The 24,908-nt window shown below is 41.9% G+C and overlaps 1 protein-coding gene across 1 annotated transcript; it reads right to left on the bottom strand.

Moving 5' to 3' along the window:
* Positions 1 to 1,871: 1,871 nt before the first annotated feature.
* On the bottom strand, positions 1,872 to 23,780 carry mfsd8l1 (major facilitator superfamily domain containing 8-like 1). Its single transcript, XM_029697373.1, has 13 exons — positions 23,541 to 23,780; positions 23,127 to 23,207; positions 21,190 to 21,375; positions 18,015 to 18,077; positions 17,632 to 17,751; positions 16,906 to 16,985; positions 16,073 to 16,580; positions 15,797 to 15,870; positions 15,232 to 15,445; positions 14,815 to 14,937; positions 10,597 to 10,727; positions 3,867 to 3,963; positions 1,872 to 3,313 (listed from the first exon to the last, which is right to left on the bottom strand). Exons 2-13 carry the CDS (start codon positions 23,200 to 23,202, stop codon positions 3,309 to 3,311), a joined length of 1,677 nt encoding a protein of 558 aa, XP_029553233.1. The 5' UTR covers positions 23,203 to 23,207; positions 23,541 to 23,780; the 3' UTR covers positions 1,872 to 3,308.
* Positions 23,781 to 24,908: the final 1,128 nt, after the last annotated feature.

A 24,908-nucleotide genomic window follows, 5' to 3' on the forward strand; every position in this document is an offset into this window, starting at 1 on the left:
CATAAGCCTGTTTTACTCCTTTGTAAACAATGTAATTGCAAGAAAATACTAAATAGCCTCAAAACATTGTGAAAACTACAATTTTAATATCATGGATGTTCAGTGTTTGTATCAATAGTTCTGTCAATTAATTTGAGTGGTTACATTTCTCCAGCCCCATCCATTTAAATGTTAGTCATTTAGCAGACACTCCTATCCATTTATTGCCACTTACAGGAGCCCTCAGCTGTTAACCAAAAAAAGTGTTGGGGTCGTTTTATTGCTCGAACTGCAGATAGCCCTTAATAAACTACTATAGATAAGAGAAAAATAAAGTAAACTATTAAATCATTGCAATGACAAATTATTCATGAACGTCCTTTTGATTAGTGGCGCAGTGGTCTAAGGCAATGCATCTCAGTGCTAGAGGCTTCACTACAGACACCCTGGTTCGAATCCAGGCTGTATCACAACCGGCCGTGTTTAGGAGTCCCATAGGTTGGCGTCATCCGGGTTTGGCCGGTGTTGGCCGTCATTGAAACTAAGAATTTGTTCTTTAACTGACTTGCCGAGTTAAAGGTTCAATAAAAATTGTAATAACATTTTTTTTTTTTTTAAATACTGTATCAATACACGGCCTAAAATAACTGCTTTAGTTACTTAAAAGTTGTGGTCCACTAACCTAAGACAATATATAGTTAAAATACAGTATGTTTCTTCTTGCGGCAAAGACCACATTAATCCATACAGTTAATGACTTCGAGAACATCCAGCAATGTTGGTAAAAAAATAAAAATAGTGTACTTTAATAAGTAAAATATTACTTCACTAGCTATCACTAAACAATCCCATTAAGGCATGTGATATGAGACGTTCATTGAATACCGGTAATACGTAAGCAGTAAAATAAAACAAAATAAAAAGCATCAATGTGAACAATCTTAAGACACTTGAATGTAGATTTTTATTTTTTACATCCCCTGACGTGTATAACTTTATTTCCACCACATTTCAAAAAAGCTGGACCAGACAAAACTAATTAACTCAAATTATTTTCCCTCAAAATGGTTTGCTTATTAGTAAAGTGATGGCATGTGGATACATTGAGAAATGTATATGGTACAGAACAGAGGACTTTGCTTTCTAAATGTATTTTAAAGCCGTTTTAGTAGTCAAGAGCGCTGTCAAATGTAAATGTATTATATTTTCAAATGGCTCGATTTGAAATTGATTCCGAGTTCATTAAAACAGATAAAATACTTGGATTTTCCATCTCTTCACAAAAATTAATCCGTTATTTATAAGAGCCCTGTAATTTTGAACATCGGTTTGGAGTTAAGACGGGAGGTTATATTCCTTTTACTAATATCTTTCAAAGAAAGTGAAATAACATTGCCTTGCCTTAGAATTATGACAGAGTTATTTTTACTGAAGACATTGTCATTAACCAAAAAGGGCTAGTCTAAATAAATCTGATATTTGCGTTTAATTTCTGATATTGAACATTTTAATAAAAAGTTCTTAACGTGGCAATGCATACTCAAGTCAAAGCTCTAATAGAGCTCACATTTTGTCTACTTTCCAATGTGGCCTAACATTGACATATTTACTTGGCAGTTAAAGGCAAATTCTTACATATCATGTACTAACTGTTAGTTTCTGTAATTACATGTTTGCATTCTAAATACGCATTACATTTGTTAACCTCAAATTGTGGCTAAACCTCGCCGGTTTTAGAGGACATTACTCAAGTTACAGTATGCCCCCCCTTTACCCGAGATGAATCTCACCCTGGAATTATTTTTCTGAAATTACCATGGTAAATCGGGCATTTATTTGAAAACTTAAACGGTGCACATAGGACGTCACTAATATACCAATTAGAACTACACTTTAAACACTGGCAAAAAAAACTTTATTATTAAGGACATTTCATTGTAAAATGATCAAGACACACAATATACTGTTGTACCTGTACACTGTAGTGTTGCAGAGACTAGTGTAACATTATCATTTTGATTGAAAATATTTGACAGTTGTTTAACAATGGTAGGTAATAATGTACTAGAACATTATTCAAATAGCTTTCAAAAACAAATATTTCATCTAAGTTCTAGACTTCTCCGTTAGTAACCACACAAAAATAGTACAACACATTCAGGACCATGACTACTAGCTATGTATAAAATGTGTGTGTCAAATCATATGCAACTTAAAGTATTCAAAAAGAGTAAAGGAAAAATGTCTCAAATAGAAAGGTGAATGGTGGCTATAACATTTAGCATATCCTTTACAAAATGAGACACTGCCGGATAAAAACAGCTATGCTCAAAAAGGGAAGACATGAATTCATTAACTAAGTGGTTATAGAACAGATAGGCGCTGACCAAAATATAATACCTCAATTGCAAAAAGAATACGTAGCGGATTACATTGAGCCTTATTCATCTTTACAGCTATGTCACAAGACCTCCAGAACAGTATAACTTACAAACAGTTAAACATAACTCCATTCATAAAGCCATTACGTATTTATTACAGTCAGTAGTGATCTTGTACTTCCTCTTGCCCTCATTCTGTGGAAAGTGTGATTTTTCAGAAACACATTCTCTCTTTGGCTATTTTGTTGTCAGAGTGGCAGTCTGTTTCTGCCATCAAGCCAAGTCCTTGTTACTGTAATCAAGTTTGGCTTAACATCGACAGCAATGGCGTCGTCAAGAGCACAAACAGATCTGGGACCAGGATAGCTATCTACTTGAGGCTCTGCCACAGTCTTCAGTAACGCCACAGTAAAGAAATACAGGATGAGGGCCCCCACCAGTGTAAGAAAAGGGTACTGCATTTCATAATCATACTCAGCCATCAGAAACAGAACCAAAATGCTTTTGATACATTTCCGTTAGCTGAAAACTGGACAGTGTGTGGGGTGAGGCATTATCAATGTTTTGACCATTGTCTCTAAAAAAAAAAAAACTGATCTGTTCATTTCCTATAAAATCTTGTCAGAGTCAGTGTGTGAAAGTACTTCAGTCAGTGGTACAATCATGTGAAATATGACAGGAGGTTATGAGCAATAAAAATCAGAAACACCTTTACGAAGTTGTAATGTTTTGTGCATAACCAAACACCTTTATAAAATGTTTGTACATTACACCTAATTCCAAAGTATTTAATTTCCATTTTGATACTATAATTTGCAGAAGTACATTCATCTAGTACAGGCCCTACAGTCATCTTGTATAGTGTTGTGCGCGCAACGTATGGGAGTCTTCAGAGATTGAGGAAGCACATGTCCTGAGATGGATTCTGGGTAGGAAGAGACACTCGCTTCACACTTGCAAAGAAAGAAAACACATTTGAAATACCGTGCCAAAGCGGATATATATATTTTTTTTAAAGTTATTTTTATAGAGTAGGATTTGTTTGGATGATGTGTTATACATGTAAATTGACAAGATCTGACATGGCCCAACAGCTGAAACATTTGTTCTACTCATTTCCTCACAAATGAATAAATACGCATAAAATAACTGTGGACCCTCTACAATGCATTAAATGATTTCATTTGGGACCACGCAACATCTTCTGCGGTTTCAAGAACATTTGTGGTCCTCTGTAGCGCAGTTGGTAAAGCATGGCGCTTGAGTTCGATTCACAGGACTAGGGACACTTTACGCCATTTCGATACAAAGTGGTTGTTGTAGCAGGTTAGAGCATTTCACCAACCTTAACCTCAGTCTCCAAACCCGCTACGTTAGTTCTCCTAGCCCGCTACAACAACGTCACGTCGGTATCGGAGTGGCATAAAAAGAGAGACCCTACATAAAAATGTCCCTTTGGATAAAAGCATCTGCTACATGGCATATTATTTGTAAATTGAGACGTACCTCGCACACCCCCGCATTCCTCACACTCCTCCAAGTCATCTGCATGTTCCACCACAGTGGGAGCCACCAGGCGGGGATAGGAGATGGAGAACATGATCTGATCGAGAAAGGTTCTCAATGTTAGACAAACATTCAATTAACATTAAACTGATTATTTACAGAGACCAAAATAACAGTTCTTTGGTTTGAGGTAAGCCAACCAAACACGTTAGATATAATCTCCTCCACATAGTAACTCTGTTCTCACGCAGGCAAACAGGCACCAGTGACACATTCAAAACATAAGTGGTCGGATGAAGCAGATGCTAAATTACAGGACAAAGTTTTGCTAGCACGAACATTATTTATTGGATAACATTGGAGTTCACCACATTAGTCACCCTCTTCAATAATAAGAGCATCGACGACGTCTTCCCCACAGTGACGCACATACAGTTGAAGTCGGAAGTTTACATACACCTTAGCCAAATAGATTTAAACTCAGTTTCACAATTCCTGACATTTAATCCTAGTAAAAATGCCCTGTCTTAAGTCAGTTAGGATCACCACTAATTTAAGAATGTGAAATGTCAGAATAATAGAGAGAATGATTTATTTCAGCTTTTATTTCTTTCATCACATTCCCAGTGGGTCAGAAGTTTACATACACTCAATTAGTATTTGGTAGCAATGCCTTTAAATTGTTTAACTTGGGTCAAACGTTTCGGGTAGCCTTCCACAAGCTTCCCACAATAAGTTGGATGAATTTTGTCCCATTCCTCCTGACAGAGCTGGTATAACTGAGTCAGGTTTGTAGGCCTCCTTGCTCACACACGCTTTTTCAGTTCTGCCCACACATTTTCTATAGGATTGAGGTCAGAGCTTTGTGATGGCCACTCCAATACCTTGACTTTGTTGTCCTTAAGACATTTGGGAAGTATGCTTGGGGTCATTGTCCATTTGGGAGACCCATTTGCAACCAAGCTTTAACTTCCTGACTGATGTCTTGAGATGCTTATATCTATCTATCTATCTATCTATCTATCTATCTATCTATCATCTCTTCATGATGCCATCTACTTTGTGAAGTGCACCAGTCCCTCCTGCAGCAAAGCACCTCCACAACATGATGCTGCCATCCCCGTGCTTCACGGTTGGGATGGTGTTCTTCAGCTTGCAAGCCTCCCCCTTTTTCCTCCAAAACATAAATGGTCATTATAGCAAAACAGTTCTATTTTTGTTCCATCAGACCAGAGGACATTTCTCCAAAAAGTACAATCTTTGTCCCTATGTGCAGTTGCAAACCGTAGTCTGGCTTTTTTATGGCGGTTTTGGAGCAGTGGCTTCTTCATTGCTGAGCAGCCTTTCAGGTTATGTCAATATAGGACTCGTTTTACTGTGGATATAGATACTTTTGTACCCGTTTCCTCCAGCATCTTCACAAGGTCCTTTGCTGTTGTTCTGGGATTGACTTGCACTTTTGCACCAAAGTACATTCATCTCTAGGAGACAGAACGCATCTCCTTCCTGAGCGGTATGACAGTTGCGTGGTTCCATTATGTTTATACTTGCATACTATTGTTTTTACAGATGAACCTTCAGGTGTTTGGGAATTGCGCCCGAGGTACATCCTCGGGCACAGACTTGTGGAGGTCTACAATTCTTTCTGAGGTCTTGCCTGATTTCTTTTGTTTTTCCCCATGCTGTCAAGCAAAGAGGCACTGAGTTTGAAGGTAGGCCTTGAAATATATCCACAGGTACACCTCCAATTGACTTAAATGTCAATTAGCCTATCATAAGCTTCTAAAGCATGACATCATTTTCTGGAATTTTCCAAGCTCTTTAAATAAGGCACAGTCAACTTAGTGTATGTAAACTTCTGACCCACTGGAACTGTGATACAGTGAATTATAAGTGAAATAATCTGTCTGTAAACAATTGTGGGGAAAAAATTGTGTCATCCACAAAGTGGATGTCCTAACTGACTTGCCAAAACTATAGTGAACAAGAAATTTGTGGAGTGGTTGAAAAACAAGTTAATGACTCCAACCTATGTAAACTTCCACTTCACTGTACATATCCCAACCAGAAGCCATGGATTACAGGGACTGTCCACAATGAGCTAAAGGCTAGAACTGCCGCTTTCAAGGAGGCAGACACTAATATAAAAAGAAATCCCACTACGACCTCCGACGAAACATCAAAAAAGTCAATACAGGACTAAGATCAACTCCTACTACACCGGCTGACGCTCGTCGGATGAGCAAACCATCATGGACTACAAAGGGAAACCCAGCTGCGAGTTGCCCAGCGACATGAGCCTACCAGATGAGCTAAATGCTTGCCTCAAAGAGCTCATAGAAGACAACATCGAACCATGCATGAGCATACCAGCTGTTCCGGACAACTGATCTTGCGCCCGTAACCGATGGGAGGATCATCTTTAAACAGGTTATCATTTACAAGACCACAGGGCCAGACGGATTACCAGGATGCATACTTTGAGCCTGAGCTGACCAGCTGGCTAGTGTCTTTACTGACATGACCAAGCTTGTAATACCTACATGTTTCAAAGACCACCGTAGTCCCTGTGCCCAAGAACATCAAGGTACCCTGTATAAAGTACTACTGCCCCAAAGCACTCACATCTGTAGCTATGAAATACTTTGATGGCTGGTCATGGCTCACATAAAACAGACACCCTGGATCCACTTCAACCCGCATACCTCCAACAGATCCATAGATGATAATCTATTGCACTACAAACGTCGCTCTCCCACCTGGACAAGAGGAACACCTACGTGAGAATGCTGTTCATTGACTATAGCTCAGTGTCCAACACCACAGTGCCCCACCCATCCCCGAGCTCATCACTAAGCTAAGGACCCAGGGACTAAACACCTCCCCATGCAATTAAATCCTGGACTTCCTGACAGGCCGCCCCCAAGTGATGAGGGTAGTCAACAACAATCTGCCACGCTGATCCTCAACACTGGAGCCCCTCAGGGGTGCGTGATTAGTCCCCCCCTTCTGTACTCCCCGTTCACCCACAGCTGCGTACCCGCACGACTCCAACACCATCATTAAGTTCACTGATGACAACTGTGGTTGGCCTGATCGCTGACAACGACGAGACAGCCTGTAAAGAGGTAGTCAGTGACCGGCGGTGTGGTGCCAGGACAACAACCTCTACCTCAATGTCAGCAAGACAAAGGAGCGGCTTGTGGACTACAGGAATCTGAGGACTGAAGTGGAGCGGGTCAAGAGCATCGAGTTCCTCAGTGTCCTCGTCACTAAAGGAATTATCATGGTCCACAGTCATGAAGGCACAACAATGCCTCATCCCCCTCTAGTTTGAATCCTGGAGTCGACTAGGTGAAAATCTGTCGATATGCCCTTGAGCATGGCACTTACACCTAATTGCTTCTGTAAGTCACTCTGGATAAGCGCATCTGCTAAATGACAAAAATGTAACTAAGGAGGCTGAAATAAGTTGGGCATGAGCCCTCTGATCCTCAAACAGTTCTACAGCTGCACCACAGAGAATCTTGACTGGCTGAATCAAAACATTGTATGTTCAAATGATATGCATCTGACTGCAAGGTACTACAGAGGGTAATGCATAAGGCCCAGTACCTCACTAGGGCTGAGCTCCCTGCCATCCAGGACCTCTACACCCAGGGGTAAAAAAAAATAAAAAATTAAAAAGCCTACAGAAACCTAATTATATTGGTCAAAATTGTTTCATACTGTAGCCTATGAATGGTCTATATTATCAGATGTGCTATTATCAATAAAAATGATCACCTGTAGCTTACAGTGAGGGGAAAAAAGTATTTGATCCTCTGCTGATTTTGCACGTTTGCCCACTGACAAAGACATGATCAATCTATAATTTTAATGGTAGGTTTATTTGAACAGTGAGAGACAGAATAACAACAAAAATATCCAGAAAAACGCATGTCTAAAATATTATAAATTGATTAGCATTTTAATGAGGGAAATAAGTATTTGACCCCCTCTCAAATCAGAAGGATTTCTGGCTCCCAGGTGTCTTTTATACAGGTAACGAGCTGAGATTAGGAGCACACTCTTAAAGGGAGTGCTCCTAATCTCAGTTTGTTACCTGTAAAAAAGACCTGTCCACAGAAGCAATCAATCAATCAGATCCCAAACTCTCCACCATGGCCAAGACTAAAGAGCTCTCCACGGATGTCAGGGACAAGATTGTAGACCTACACAAGGCTGGAATGGGCTACAAGACCATCGCAAAGCAGCTTGATGAGAAGGTGACAACAGTTGGTGCGATTATTCGCAAATGGAAGAAACTCAAAAGAACTGGCAATCTCCCTCGGCCTGGGGATATGTATTCCATGACAATGACCCAAAACACAGCCAAGGCAACAAAGGAGTGGCTCAAGAAGAAGCACATTAAGGTCCTGGAGTGGCCAAGCCAGTCTCCAGACCTTAATCCCATAGAAAATCTGTGGAGGGAGCTGAAGGTTCGAGTTGCCAAACGTCAGCCTCAAAACCTTAATGACTTGGAGAAGATCTGCAAAGAGGAGTGGGACAAAATCCCTCCTGAGATGTGTGCAAACCTAGTGGCCAACTACAAGAAACATCTGACCTCTGTGATTGCCAACAAGAGTTTGGGCACCAAGTACTAAGTCATGTTTTGCAGAGGGGTCAAATACTTATTTCCCTCATTAAAATGCAAAACATTTAACATTTTTGACGTGCAATTTTTTTTGTTATTCTGTCTCACTGTTCAAATAAACCTACCATTAAAATTATAGACCGATCATTTCTTTGTCAGTGGGCAAACGTACAAAATCAGCAGGGGATCAAATACTTTTTTCCCCTCACTGTAAGTGGTTAGACTGTAAACTCTCCTTCCAGACTCACATTAAGCATCTCCAATCCAAATAAATCTTGAATCTGCTTCTTATATCGCAACAAAGCATCCTTCACTCATGCTGCCAAACATACCCTTGTAAAACTGACCATCCTACCGATCCTCAAATTCGGTGATGTCATCTATAAAATAGCCTCCAACACTCTACTCAACAAACTGGATGCAGTCTATCACAGTGCCATCCGTTTTGTCACCAAAGCCCCATACTCTACCCACCATTGGGACCTGTACACTCTCGTTGGTTGGCCCTCGCTTCATACTCGTCGCCAAACCCAGTGGCTACAGGTCATCTACAAGTCTCTGCTAGGTAAAGCCCCACCTTTTCTCAGCTCACTGGTCACCATAGCAGCGCCTACTCATAGCACGCGCTCCAGCAGGAATATCTCACCGGTCACCCCCAAAGCCAAATCCTCCTTTGGTCGTCTTTCCTTCCAGTTCTCTGCTACCAATGACTAGAACGAACTACAAAAATCTCTGAAACTGGAAACACTTATCTCCCTCCCTAGCTTCAAGCACCAGCTGTCAGAGCAGCTCACAGATCACTGCACACAGCCCATCTATCCAACTACCTCATCCCCATACTATTTATTTATCTTGCTTCTTTGCACCCCAGTATCTCTACTTGCACATTCATCTTCTGCACATCTACCATTCCAGTGTTTAATTGCTATATTGTAATTACTTCGCCACCATGGCCTATTTATTGCCTTAACTCCCTTATCTTACCTCATTTGCACTCACTGTATATAGACTTTGTTTTCTTTTGTATTATTGACTATGTTTTGTTTACTCCATGTGTAACTGTTGTTGTATGTGTCGAATTGCTATGCTTTATCTTGGCCAGGTCGCAGTTGCAAATGAGAACTTGTTCTCAACTAGCCTACCTGGTTAAATAAAAATAAATTAAAAGTGATGAAGCATCGTGGCTATGAAACGTAAATAGACAGGCATGGTCTATCCATCTGCATTTTCCCCATTGGTCACCACATCCTGACTGTTTCCATGATTTGTTATTTTATAAATGAATTAGTTAATCACTTTTACAAAGTAGGTTATCGCCCTTTTAAGACAGTTTAGGTGCAGTTAAAAAGGGCAATGCTATGCTTGAAACTCAGGTTGTAAATGGAGAGAAATAAAACGTGGTAGCAATGTAAAACTGAGATGCCTCCTTTTTTTCTTTTACAAAAAGGTTAGACAAAGGGGCATCTCAGTTTTACATTGCTACCACGTTTTATTTCTCTACATTTACAACCCGAGTTTCAAGCATAGTTTAGGTGCAGTTAAAAGGGCAACGCTGTCTTAAAAAGGGCGAAACATACTTTGTAAACCCAACAGAGCTTGAGTGAATCTGCAGAGAATGGGAGAAACTCCCAAAATATAGTTGTGTCAAGTCTTTTAAAATCACTGCCAACGGTGCTTTAAGAAAAGTACTGAGTGAAGAATCTGAACACTTATGTAAAATCGATTTTTACATATTTAAAAAGAAAGTCACATTTCTAAAAGCCTTTTTTTGCTTTGTTATAAATGGGGTAGTGTGTAGATAAGAAAAAACAATTTCATCCATTTTAGAGTAAGTCTAATGTAACCTGTGAAGAAAGTCGAGTGGTCTGAACACTGAATGCACTAGTAGAACATACACCCATGTCTCTAAACCAAGTTATTGTTACTCATTGTATATTTCTCTCTACATTGTTGGGAAGGACCTGTAAGCATTTCACTGTTGTTACTCTACACCTGTTTATCAAATCATTTGATATGTTACAAGGTACATTTATTTATATGGGTTATTCTCAATTAAAATCAAATCTATTTTTACAAGAGATTCAGTGAACTCACAGCGAACAGGGCAAGTAGAGCCATCATCAAGCCCAGCATGATGTACATGTGCCCCGTCAAACCGCCCCCCCATAGGGGGCCCAAGATAGTGGCCAGGCCCCCCACAGAGCGACGCACCCCCTGGCTCAACCCTGGAGAGAGAGGGACAGGCAGACAGACAAATACCCGGGGTCATGTTCAGAAATAATATATACTGCTCAAAAAAATAAAAGGAACACTTAAACAACACATCCTAGATCTGAATGAAAGAAATAATCTTATTAAATACTTTTTTCTTTACATAGTTGAATGTGCTGACAACAAAAATCACAAAAATAATCAATGGAAATCCAATTTATCAACCCATGAAGGTCTGGATTTGGAGTCACTCAAAATTAAAGTGGAAAACCACACTACAGGCTGATCCAACTTTGATGTAATGTCCTTAAAACAAGTCAAAATGAGGCTCAGTAGTGTGTGTGGCCTCCACATGCCTGTATGACCTCCCTACAACGCCTGGGCATGTTCCTGATGAGGTGGCGGATGGTCTCCTGAGGGATCTCCTCCCAGACCTGGACTAAAGCGTCCGCCAACTCCTGGACAGTCTGTGGTGCAACGTGGCGTTAGTGGATGGAGCGAGACATGATGTCCCAGATGTGCTCAATTGGATTCAGGTCTGGGGAACGGGCAGGCCAGTCCATAGCATCAATGCCTTCCTCTTGCAGGAACTGCTGACACACTCCAGCCACATGAGGTCTAGCATTGTCTTGCATTAGGAGGAACCCAGGGCCAACCGCACCAGCATATGGTCTCACAAGGGGTCTAAGGATCTCATCTCGGTACCTAATAGCAGTCAGGCTACCTCTGGCGAGCACATGGAGGGCTGTGCGGCCCCCCAAAGAAATGCCACCCCACACCATGACTGACCCAACACCAAACCAGTCATGCTGGAGGATGTTGCAGGCAACAGAACGTTCTCCACGGCATCTCCAGACTCTGTCACGTCTGTCACGTGCTCAGTGTGAACCTGCTTTCATCTGTGAAGAGCACAGGGTGCCAGTGGCGAATTTGCCAATCTTGGTGTTCTCTGGCAAATGCCAAACATCCTGCACGGTGTTGGGCTGTAAGCACAACCCCCACCTGTGGACGTCGGGCCCTCATACCACCCTCATGGAGTCTGTTTCTGACCATTTGAGCAGACATGCACATTTGTGGCCTGCTGGAGGTAATTTTGCAGGGCTCTGGCAGTGCTTCTCCTGCTCCTCCTTGCACAAAGGTGGAGGTAGCGGTCCTGCTGCTGGGTTGTTGCCCTTCTACGGCCTCCTCCACGTCTCCTGATGTACTGGCCTGTCTCCTGGTAGCGCCTCCATGCTCTGGACACTACGCTGACAGACACAGCAAACCTTCCTGCCACAGCTCGCATTGATGTGCCATCCTGGATGAGCTGCACTACCTGAGCCACTTGTGTGGGTTGTAGACTCCGTCTCATGCTACCACTAGAGTGAAAGCACCGCCAGCATTCAAAAGTGACCAAAACATCAACCAGGAAGCATAGGAACTGAGAAGTGGTCTGTGGTCCCCACCTGTAGAACCACTCCTTTATTGGGGGTGTCTTGCTAATTGCCTATAATTTCCACCTGTTGTCTATTCCATTTGCACAACAGCATGTGACATTTATTGTCAATCAGTGTTGCTTCCTAAGTGGACAGTTAATTTCACAGAAGTGTGATTGACTTGAAGTTACATTGTGTTTAAGTGTTCCCTTTATTTTTTTGAGCTATATATATATATATATATATATATATATATATATATATATATATATATATATATATATATATATATATATATAAAAACACACACACATACACAGTTGTAGTTGGAAGTTTACATTACACCTTAGCCAAAAACATTTAAACTCAGTTTCACAATTCCTGACATTTAATTCTAGTAAAAATGCCCTGTCTTGGGTCATTTAGGATCACCACTTTTTTATTTTAAGAATGTGAAATGTCAAAATAATAGTAGAGAGAATGAAATAAATAAATCATCACACTCCCAGTTGGTCAGAAGTTTACATACAATTAGTATTTGGTAGCATTGCCTTAAAATTGTTTAACTTGGGTCAAACGTTTCAGGTAGACTTCCCACAATAAGTTGGGTGAATTCTGGCCCATTCCTCCTGACAGAGCTGGTGTAACTGAGTCAGGTTTCTAGGCCTCCTTGCTCGCACACGCTTTTTCAGTTCAGCCCACAAATCTTCTATAGGATTGAGGTCAGTGCTTTGTGATGGCCACTCCAATACCTTGACTTTGTCCTTAAGACATTTTGCCACAACTTTGGAAGTATGCTTGGGGTCATTGTCCATTTAGAAGACCCATTTACGACCAAGCTTTAACTTCCTGACTGATGTCTTGAGATGTTGCTTCTATCCATCTATATATCTCTCATTTTCCTTCTTCATGATGCTATCTATTTTGTGAAGTGCACCAGTCCCTCCTGCAGCAAAGCACCCCACAACATGAGGCTGCCACCCCCGTGCTTCACGGTTGGGATGGTGTTCTTCAGCTTGCAAGCCTCCCCCTTTTTCCTCCAAATATAACGATGATCATTATGGCCAAACAGTTCTATTTTTGTTGCATCAGACCAGAGGACATTTCTCCAAAAATTACAATCTTTGTCCCCATGTGCAGTTGCAAACCGTAGTCTGGCATTTTATTAATGGCGGTTTTGGAGCAGCGGCTTCTTCCTTGCTGAGCAGCCTTTCAGGTTATGTTGATATAGGACCCGTTTCACTGTGGATATAGATACTTCTGTACCCGTTTCCTCCAGCATCTTCACACGGTCATTTTCTGTTGTTCTGGGATTGATTTGCACTTTTCGCACCAAAGTACGTTCATCTCTAGGAGACGGAACGCGTCTCCTTCCTGAGCGGTATGACGGCTGTGTGGTCCCATGGTGTTTATACTTGCGTACTATTGTTTGTGCAGATGAACGTGGAACCTTCAGGCGTTTGAAAATTGCTCCCAAGGATGAACCTGACTTTTGGAGGTCTACAATTGCTTTTCTGAGGTCTTGGCTGATTTTTTTAGTTTTTCCCATGATGCCAAGCAAAGAGGCACTGAGTTTGAAGGTAGGCCTGGTAATACATCCACAGGTACACCTCCAAATGACTCAAATGATGTCAATTAGCCTATCAGAAGCTTCTAAAGCCATGACATCAATTTCTGGAATTTTCCAAGCTGTTTAAAGGCACAGTCAACTTAGTGTATGTAAACTTCTGACCCACTGGAATTGTGATACAGTGAATTATAAGTGAAATAATCTGTCTGTAAACAATTGTTGGAAAAATTACTTGTCATGCACAAAGTAGATGTCCTAACCGACTTGCCAAAACTATAGTTTGTTAACAAGAAATTTGTGGAGTGGTTGAGTTTATGACTCCAATCTAAGTGCATGTAAACTTCCGACTTCAACTGTGTGTGTGTGTGTATATATATATATATATTTTTTTTTTAATTGTCACACTGGATAGGTGCAGTGAAATTAGTTATTTCATACAGTTGCCCCAAAAGTAAATTAAGGTTTCCTCAAGGGCAGACAGATATTTCACCTTGGTCAGCACAGCTATTCAAAAACAGGGACCTTTTTGGTCCATAGCAAAACATTTTAAAAATGCATTGAAACAGAAAAGTAATAAAAAAATATTTGCATCCACGTGACTAATGAACACAACCCTGAGAACATTGGTTCTCAAAGTCGCTTTGTAACTATTCTGCTCAGAGGCAGCACAGTACCTGCAGGTTTGCTCTCTGGTCCCTTTACATCACACTGATCAATAGTAATACAAGTCTGGGAACCTACTCTAAATAACCAAGTTATTAAAAGGGGGACTCTGAAGTTCAGAAATAACAAAGTGGCCACCCCACCCCAATGTTTTAATAAACTGCCGAGAGATGCAAAATCCACTCTTAATAAAATGAATTACGGATGAAACCAGGCAGAACTGAAATGGGGTGTACCAGGGTTATGTTCATTAGGGTACACAATGAAAACCCTTAAGCAACAGAAAATGGAAAAAAGCTTTTCTTATTGGACAAGTCTAGGTGATCCCTCCCTGTTTCAGTTAGTTCTCTTTCGATTGGTGCCTAACGAACACAAAAGACTGGTTTAGAGCACTTAGTTGAACTACAGACGTCCATGTCCGAAAGGTGTCCTCTAGAGGGCGCCATTGCTCACCTTGTGACTTTAATGAAGTGATTTTGGAGAAGAGAGACACCTGGGCCACAGCTACAAAGGGGAGCCCCGAAATCTGCAGGAACACCCCAATGATGAACTCTGCTAACTGCCAGGGGAAATTACCTGAGGAGAGGAGAAAGAAGAGACAGAGGACTAATCGATTGGCTTTTATTAGCAATGGAAATATGTCACAAAAGTTCTAAAGTTATACTCAATGTTACATCGCATTAGTCAGTATCTTGAATCAGAATTCCTGCAATTAAAATACATTTTTGGCAATTTTTTAGTAGAATTACCTTTTTCAAGGTTTCTCATTTGCTGTATGGTAAATAGCTTGTCTGAGTAGGCGACATTGTTCGACCTAGATAAAAATCCAAAAGGCCGGCTGAGTAGAGTGTGTTGAGCAACCTCACTCACCCTGTGGATTGGCCAAGAAGATGAGGCACCATACGCAGGAGATGTGGCAGAGGATGAGGCCCACGGCCAGCACCACCCTCTCGGTCGTGCGGCGGCACAGCCAGTGGACAAACAGGAAGCCTGTGATAACCTCCACACTACAGATGCAGTAAATTATGCTGTTCTCCAACTCCCCGAAGTTAAAGTACTGTTGGGTCAACGGAGTCACGACGGTCTGTGGTGGTGGTAGGAAATCAAGCCAGGACACATTTTTCATAAACACTTTATAATAACTTTATGAATAGATAAGTGTTATTAGCGCTCACACTAACATAGCATTAACAATGGCATATTCGAGAACATTACTATAAAGTCTAACAAGTACTTCGTAGTCGTCCAGTATGTACTTTAGCCAACGCCTCCGCAACCAAACATAACAATGACGGCATGAGGACGCTGAAAGTTGGTTTAAGGACATAGTGATTTGGCTAACTGCTACCCACTCTGTCACTTTTATGCAATGTAGTATGTGAAAGGCTCTTCAGTGAGAGAGGAAGGGAGCACATGCACAGTTGGGCGAGCTCACCTCCAGTGCTGTCTGGTTAAACAGTATCACGAAGTGAGCTGTGAACAGCACAACTACCTCTTCCCTTAGGAACTCTAAACAGGTGAGGCACAGATAGAGGGAGAGACAGAAACAGGGTCAGAGAGAGATGGTGTGGAGGAGAGAAAGACAGGAAGGGGAACACAGCGAGAGAGAAGGAACGAGAGATTTTCAAGTTGGACAGGTACGCCAAAAGATCAATACACATTTAAAAGTACGTATTTTACCAACTTGAGAAACGCATCCGTCACCACCCACCTCGGCTCATGCTGAAACTCGCAGATCTAGTGTCACCCACCCCTTCGAGTGGGGGCGAGGGGGTAGGAGAGACGCGAGGCAAGTTGGAGATGGCCGGGTTAGCAGTTGACCTAGGAGGATCAGGGGTCACCACCGAGCCGTAGGACCCCAAGATGTCTGGGCGTGGCCCGAGCAAGGGCTTCCCCTCCCCCACCTCCCCGGTCCCCTCCCAGGCTCCCTCCAGCTCCTCCCCACCCACAGCTCCCTCCAGCTCCTCCCCACCCACAGCTCCCTCCAGCTCCTCCCCACCCACTGCTCCCTCCAGCTCCTCCCCACCCACTGCTCCCCCCACACCCACAGCTCCCCCCACACCCACAGCTCCCCCCACACCCACAGCTCCCCCCACACCCACAGCTCCCCCCACACCCACAGCTCCCTCCTCCCCCACTGGCTCCTCCCGGGGAGGGATGTCCCAGAACATGAAGACCACGACCAGCTGGAGGAGGGTCCACATTAAGCACATAAAAAGCTGTGAAAAGGGATAGTCTTGCAGTTAGAGCAGCTAACCGGTGTTTACAGGTTTTAAATCCCCGTATGGGGTCTTCCGTTTTAACAAAAACACTCACATGAACAAACCAGAGACATTTTAGCAAGTTTGTTCATATCGTTCTACCTCGTTTGTGACCTAAGTCCCAATTCAAACTAAGTATATTTACAAATTATATACACAATGAAATATGACAAAATAAAGTCTATAGATAAGACAACATACAGCATCTTACTACACGTGATGTTACCATATAACAATTTTTACTGTGGAGGGAGAAATTATTCAGTTCTTAAAAATGTCTTACCCCAGGTGCAGTGTACTTGTTCACCACGAACGGCCCCAACTTGAAGTCACAAAGCCTCAGGAAGAGATTCAATACGGGACCTGTGTGTGATGAGACATCAGACAGACCCTTACACTAACAGAGAGATATGTGGGTGCGTTCCAGGTAGTCTTTTTCACAGTCCTGCTGCACATGTCAGAATACTGCAATGTCTTATTCCTGAGACATTAAAAACAATTCAAGGCATTGTGAGAGCAGAGGCCAAAATACAGAGTAGGAGTGTTGACCTAGGATCAGTTGAGCATTTTAGATCATAATAAATATGATTATTATGGACAGGGTGGATCTGATCCTAGATACTACTCTGAGGAGCTTTATGAATACAGGCTCTGATTAGCAGCAGGACTGGAAAAAAAATAAAATGGAAGAACAAAGGACAACCTTGAACATCTCCATAAACCGAGTAAATGCCAACATGCTATGAAGCAGAATCACATTACTGGAAACAATGCTGTTCTGGAGGGCTGCCCTAGTTGTGGCTAGATATGTTTTGAGTTGTGTCAGAAACAAGTTTAGCATTTTCGCTAAGCCCAAACGCTTCACTAATTCTCCTAACCTGCTACAGAAAGTCATTATGTACTCCATCTTGTCAAAACCAGGCCTGCATGCAGGACAGCGTGCATTTCCAAAAACACCATACTCCTACTATGAATGGCACAAAGGAAGCAGACAGACAACAGCACTGACCAATCATTAGGCCAATCTGTCGGCACGCCATGACCGATGCGAACACGGTGGAGCGGTCCTCGTTGGCTGTGCATCGGCCCATGAAACCAAAGATGGACGAACCCGCACCTGTACCAACACCTTTGGGAGCAGACCACGTACACGTTAGTAACATGGAGGTTAGCATTAAAACAGATGCAATAATTCTGAATGACGTAACTTTTTTCTAAAAGTCCATTTTAGAGTGGCCACAAGCATGTCATTTTTACTCTAAAAGACAGACAAAACAAAGATGAATCAACCTGCAAACATTTTGATTAGGCTATAATGTAAATAATCTGGTAAATAAAATGTCCTTTACAGCTCAAAACAGCATTGCTCTAGTAGTATATGGGTAGTCTCACCTGCCACTAGTCTGCTAGAGATCAAAAGCCATTTGGAGTAGCCCATGAAATACATGAAGTTACCTAGAGGACAACATGAAATACATGAAGTTACCTAGAGGACAACATGAACTACATGACTAGAGGACAACATGAAAAACACATGATGTTGCCTGGAGGACAAAGACAAAACGTCAGGGTAGAACGTCACAGTAGAACGACCGGGGACCATGAGTATCAAGCGTCAGAGGAGTGCTGATCTAGGATCAGGTCCACCCTGTCCATGTAATCATATTCACTGTGATCTACATGGCAAAAACTGATCACAAATCAGCAATCCTACTGAGCCACTTGATACAATTACGACCCCCCCCAAAGGTAGACCCGGGTATCTTACAGTGCCTTCAAAAAATATTCACACGATGAAGGAGAAAGGAAACCGCACTCTGCTCTTGATAGTATCACTGATCTTTAATAAGCTTACGTATCGGCCACACGGCCTTCGTCAGAGCTCTGACGATACGTAAGCTTATTAAAGATCAGTGATACTATCAAGAGCAGAGTGCGGTTTCCTTTTTCCTTCATCTTGTTCACCTGTTATCACGCACCTGCAAAAAAGATTGCTTAGATGTGCGAGTGCCTTTTGAATTTAGAAAATATTCATACCCCTTGACTTATTCCACATTTTGTTGTTAAAGCCTGAATTCAATTGATTCCTCCCCCCCGTAGAACTAAGGATCTGAGGGCCTATTTCAAATCTTTCCAGCCTCCTGAGGGGGAAAGAGGCATTGTCGTGCCTTCTTAACGACTGTGTTGGGGTGGGTGGACCAAGTTAATTCTTTAAAAATGTGGACACAGAGGAACTTGAAGCGCTCGACCCGCTCCACCACAGCCCCGTCGATGGGGGGTGTGCTAGGCCCTTTGTGGACTACAGGAAACTATCAGCTCCTTTGTCTTGCGGACTTTGAGGGAGAAGTTGTCCCGGCATCACACTGCCAGGTCTGACGACATCCCTGTAGGCTGACGCATCGATCAGGCCTACCACAGTTGTGGCATCTGCAAACGTAAATGGTGTTGGAGTCGTGTGCAGCTACGCAGTCGTGGGTGAACAGGAGGGTTACTGAGCACACACCCCTGAGGGTGCCGCCCCCCCCCATATTGAGGGTTAGCGTGGTGCATTATGGTGTTTTCACGTGTTCCTTGTGTCCATGTGGGAAAGGGCATTGTCGAATGCAATAGAGATACAGATCCACAGATGACACTATGCAAATTGGAGTGGGTCCATGGTGTCTGGGATGATGGCGTTGATGTGAGCCATGACTAGCCTTTCAAAGCATTTCATGGCTACAGATGTAAGTGCTATGGGGCGGTTTGTCATCTGGACAGGTTACTTCGGCGTTCTAGGGCACACGGTGGTTTACTTGAAACATGTAGGTATTACAGACTGGGTCAGGTAGAAGAAGTTGAAAATGTCAGTGAAGACACTCGCTAGCTGGTCAGTGCATGCTCGGAGTACACGTCCTGGTAATCCGTCTGGCCCTGCGACCTTGTGAATGTTGACCTGTTTAAAGGTCTTACTCACATCGGCTGCGGAGAGCGTGGTCACAGTCGTCCAGAACAGCTGGTACACTCGCGCATAGTTTAGTGTTGCTAGCATCGAAGTGAGAATAGAAGGTATTTAGCTCATCAGGTATGCTCGAGTCACTGGACAGCTCACAGCTGGGTTTCCCCTTCCCCTCGATCTTAGTTCTATATTGATGCTTTGCCTGTTTGATGGTTAGGAGGGCATAGCGGGATTTCTTATACCCGTCCGGATTAGTGTCCCGCTCCCTGAAAGCAGCAGCTCTAGCATTTATATCGGTGCGGATGTCGCCTGTAATCCATGGCTTCTGGTTGGAATAAGTACGTACGGTCATTGTGGGGACAACGTCGTTGATGCACTTATTAATGAAGCCGATGGACTGATGTGGTAAACTCAATGCCATCAGATGAATCCCGGAACATATACCAGTCTGCGCTAGCCAAACAGCCCTGCAGCTTAGCATCCGCTTCGTCAGACCACTTCCTTATTGGTACTTCCTGTTTGACTTTTTGGTTGTAAACAGGAATCTGGAGGAAAGAATTATCGTCAGATTTGCCAAATGGAGGGCGAGGGAAAGCTTTGTTTGCGTGTGGAGTAAAGGTGATCTAGAGTTTTCACCTCTAGTTGCACATGTAACATGCTGGTAGAAAATAGGTAAAACAGATTTAAGTTTCCCTGCATTAAAGTCCCCGGCCACTAGGAGTGCCACCTCTGAGCATTTTCTTGCTGGCTTATGGCACTACACAGCTCGTTGAGTGGTCTTAGTGCCAGCATCGGTTTGTGGTGGTATATAGAACGCAAAAAGAAATGAAAATCACTCTTGGTAAATAGTATGGTCTACAGCTACAGCTAGATATTCTAACTCATGCAAGCTGAACCTCAAGACTTCCTTAATATTACAGATAGCGCATCAGCCGCTAACAAAGAGACACATACCCCCTCCCCTGAGCTTCCCCAACATGGCTGTTCTGTCAATGTATAGAAAAAAAAAAAACTGATTGATTTATATTTACCATGTCCTTGTTCAGCCATGACTGAGAAACATAGGATATTAGAGTTCAGAGCACATTAACAGGACAGTCTTGAACAGAACTCATCCAATTTATTCTCCAGTGAATGCACGTTCACCAATAGAACGGTGAGTAGAGGCAATTTATCCACCCTCTGACCTAGTCTCGTCTGGTATCCCGCATGCCGGCCTCAAATGTCTCCTTCGAGTGTCGGGATTTGGGCCTGATCCGGGATCATAATCATATGTTTTTCACCTCCGACTTATTGAAAGAGAAGTCCTCATCCAAATCAAGGTTAGTGATAGCTATTTCTGATGTCCAGAAACAATTTTCGGGCATAAGAAACGATTGTCGAAACATTATGTCCAAAAAACTAAAAGATGTTGTACAACATTTCTTTTAATTGCACAATTGGTCAGGAGCCTGTAAAACAGACACCATTCCCTCCAGAACCATTCTTGGGTATATTGCCCTCTGGTAGGCCAGGTTGAATTGTCTCCATATTGCTTACACCTGCCGAATCATCAGATCTACAAAAGTGCCTAAGGGGTAGGAGTTGAGGGTTGATTTTGGATTCTGGGTAAGATTTCAGAGAATAACTTACCGACAATTTCAAAGAGGTTTGCAAACAGGATTATCTTCTTGGTGGCGTGTGTCTTGTCAGACCAGTGGCCAAACAGAGGGCCCGAGAGGAGACCAGACAGACTGAATGCCGATAGGCCCAGACCCAGGAAATAAGGCGCTGCCCCCAGAGTCTGCAGGTACCTCCATATCGTGGGCAAGATAACAGCTGGAGAGAGGGGGGCATGGAATAAAATATTAGCTCCTTTAGTTCCTCCATTTACATTTATGTTGAACAGAGTTTAATCCAACACATTTTAAACAGATAGTTGAAATGGACAGAAACAAAGCACTTTCTTCTTAAACTTGTCAGTTTATTCTTGTTCTGAGAAATGAAGGCTATTCCATGTGAGAAATTGCGAAGAAACTGAAGGAAGTAGTACACAGTGTTGTATGAGCTCTTCAGTTTCTTAACAATTTCTCGCATGGAATAGCCTTCATTTCTCAGAACAAGAAATGACTGACGAGTTTCAGAAGAAAGTGCTTTGTTTCTGGCCATTTTGAGCCTGTAATCGAACCCACAAATGTTGATGCTCAAGATACTCAACTAGTCTAAAAAAAGGCCAGGTTTATTGCTTTTTTAATCAGAATAACAGTTTTCAGCTGTGCTAACATAATGGCAAAAGGGTTTTCTAATGATCAATACACCTTTTAAAATGATAAACTTGGATTAGCTAACACAACGAGCCATTGGAACACAGGAGTGATGGTTGCTGATAATGGGCCTCTGTACTCCTATCTAGCTATTCCAATAAAATAAAAAAATCTGCGTTTCCAGCTACAATAGTCATATACAACTTTAATGTCTACACTGTATTTCTGATTAATTTGATGTTATTTTAAAGGGACAAAAAAAGTGCTTTTCTCTCAAAAACAAGGACATTTCTAAGTGACCCCAACATTTTTAACCGTAGTCCATGTCTGGGAGCAAGGCTAACTACAGTAATTTTCACGAAATGCAAGTCAATGATGACAGAAACGCTTGCATGTGGCCTGACTGACTTGCACTTGAGGTGTGTGTGTGTGTAACTTTTGAAATCATGTACAATGAAGCTAAAGCTTGCCTGAATCTGAGTGCAAACCACATGTGACCAGGGGCAACAACATCAACAGTTTCCATAGCTCTTAGATTATCAGACGTCATGAGACCGATCCTCTCTCTCTCCTCTGGATTTTAAGGTTTAAATTGTTTGCTTGCGGAAACCTGTCACCCTCTTTACACGACTCTGGTAGCCTGGTCCTAGCTCCCAATGGAACTAAGGATTGTGTCGCGACATTTATTTCGTCGTCAAGTCACAAACAGTAGTTTATTCAAATCTGCCCAAAAGAGCATCCTACTCGCGAACTCATGTTTACATCTTACCTGGCTAATAATAACAATCATCCAACATAAGTAGGCCTATCAATGAGGTACCAAAAAAAAATGATAAGAATAGAAACGCTTAATGAATCTCTAAGGAGGTTATTTGACAATCAGTGCAGCAAAAGTTGACAAAGACAATTGTTCAGGTGTAAACACAAATCCCAATACAATGACTGTGGAATGTGCTGTAAAAATCAGCTGAGCTGACATGAAGCCAAGAGCAGAAATGAGTTAATGAGCAGGCTTAAATTAGTGGAAAGACTGGGAAAGATGCAAGGGAGTGATTAGGAAATCAATTGGCCTTTAGAAACCCCATGTTTCTGTCCATTAAAATAATTACTCATAACCTCTACACCAGGTCAACGAGCAGTAAACTGCAACATAGGAAAATAAGTGACATTTTATGACCGGGTACAGAACAGTTATATCAGTGTGGCACTCAAACGTTAGCTTCAGTTGAATGTGCATTTTTAATCTATATTGTAAAATGTTCGCATAGGCTACAGTAGCCACAATACACAAGTCCACCCCTCCCACCCCCAAAAAAACATACTTACCATATTCCATACCACTTAGAAGAAAGATCAATCCAATTGTGAAGTAAGTCATCTTCTTTTTTCGTTTATACTCCATTGTGCCTGTTATTTCATGTGTCAATTAATATTTTATTTTGTTGTAGTGTTATCGTTATTCGCAATTGGAAGCAGTTTGCTGAGTAAATTAATCCAGAGGACAGTGCGTCCAATTAAATTCAATCGCAAGGTTCTTGAGGCCGTTGTCTTACATTTAACAAATTCTTAAATGATACGTTTTTTTTTTTAAGCATTAAATATGAATCCGCATCTCATCAGGTTACCATCGACTGGAACCCAGTATAAACGAGGTGATTTCGAGATGCACTGTCCAATGCATTATACAATCTGCGAGACTGCAATGGACTCATCGTCAGAATACGTAGTTCTTGAACTCACCCTTCAACTAATGACTTAAATTTGCCGCTCCCAAATTGTTGCTTTTATGTGCAGTGTAAATTATGCAGCGACTACAACTGAAGTGTATTTTAAGTAAACCAGAAACTACTTTCAGTAGAACGTCTGCCAAAGCATGGAAACGCAAATTAGTGACCGCACGACACAATCCCAATGTTTATCTCTTGGAGTTCACTTCCGGTTGTCAGGATGAGTGTGGAATAAAAATATTTATTTTTCAACAAATACGTTAGATTTCTGTGTGGAAATAATATTAATAATATGCCTGAATACACTTTAACTGAATGGCTATAATAACTATTAATAATAGCCTAATACAGTGTTTCCCAAACTCGATCGTTTTGGTTTTTGCCGTAGCACTACACAGCTGATTCAAATCATCAAGTAATCATCAAGCTTAATTTGAATCAGCGGTTCAGTGCTAGGGCTAAAAACCAAAACGTGCACCCCTTGGGGTCCCCAGGTCCGAGTTTGGGAAACACTGGCGTAATAATAATAAAAGCAACGGCTTTATATAATATTATCCTAAAATATATATCCACTCATATTCAGACTTTTCCCATTTTGGCAAACAGTGATTTTATCACGTTTTCTTAGGAGCCTATTAGGACCAAACTACTCTATGAATGGAAGTCACACCTGCATGACAAAATAGCTGAAAAACATGTTAATAGACTGTTTTTTAAATGTTTTTTTTAAATCTTAAGTGTTTGCCAAATCTCCATTCACATTTCCTCATTGCTATTGCAAGCGTTTCAACCAACAAACCTTTATCAAAACATAAGTTACATTTGAGCATGTGATGTGATGTGTCTAAACTCTAATAAAAAGCATGAGCCGGCAAATTATTTAGTGTAGAGGTGCTGATAAACAGTGAATAAACTGGAAGCTATAGAAACAAAGAGAGTTGCACACTCCATATGTATAACCTCCCAGGAATTTATTGGGTAAAAAAAAAAAAACACCAACGTTTCGGCATCACTTTGCATTCTTCTGGGTGAAATTAACATGAGTAGGCCTAGTTAGTCTTTGACAAGAGACAACACTTTTCCCCCCAAATCTGTGGAGCTGGGAGAGAAAATGCAGACATTATTCAGTAATGGAATAAAAACACTGATTCTGTCTGTCCTCCCAAACCAGGTGGTCACATCATTGACGTTGACCCAGTCCTGTGACTTCCATTACGACTGAAACTGAGAGGGCTGTGTTTGCACACATTGCCGCTTTCAGGCGCCCATTTAATTCAATTTCAATCTGCAGAGTCTCCACATTTATTTGCTGCCATGCAAGTGAATATCAAACCATGCCCCTCAGGCATGTTGCCGACATGACAGATATGGGGAAAATTCA

The sequence above is a fragment of the Salmo trutta genome, chromosome 17, assembly GCF_901001165.1.
Source record: "Salmo trutta chromosome 17, fSalTru1.1, whole genome shotgun sequence".
In the NCBI taxonomy this organism is placed as follows: domain Eukaryota; kingdom Metazoa; phylum Chordata; class Actinopteri; order Salmoniformes; family Salmonidae; genus Salmo; species Salmo trutta.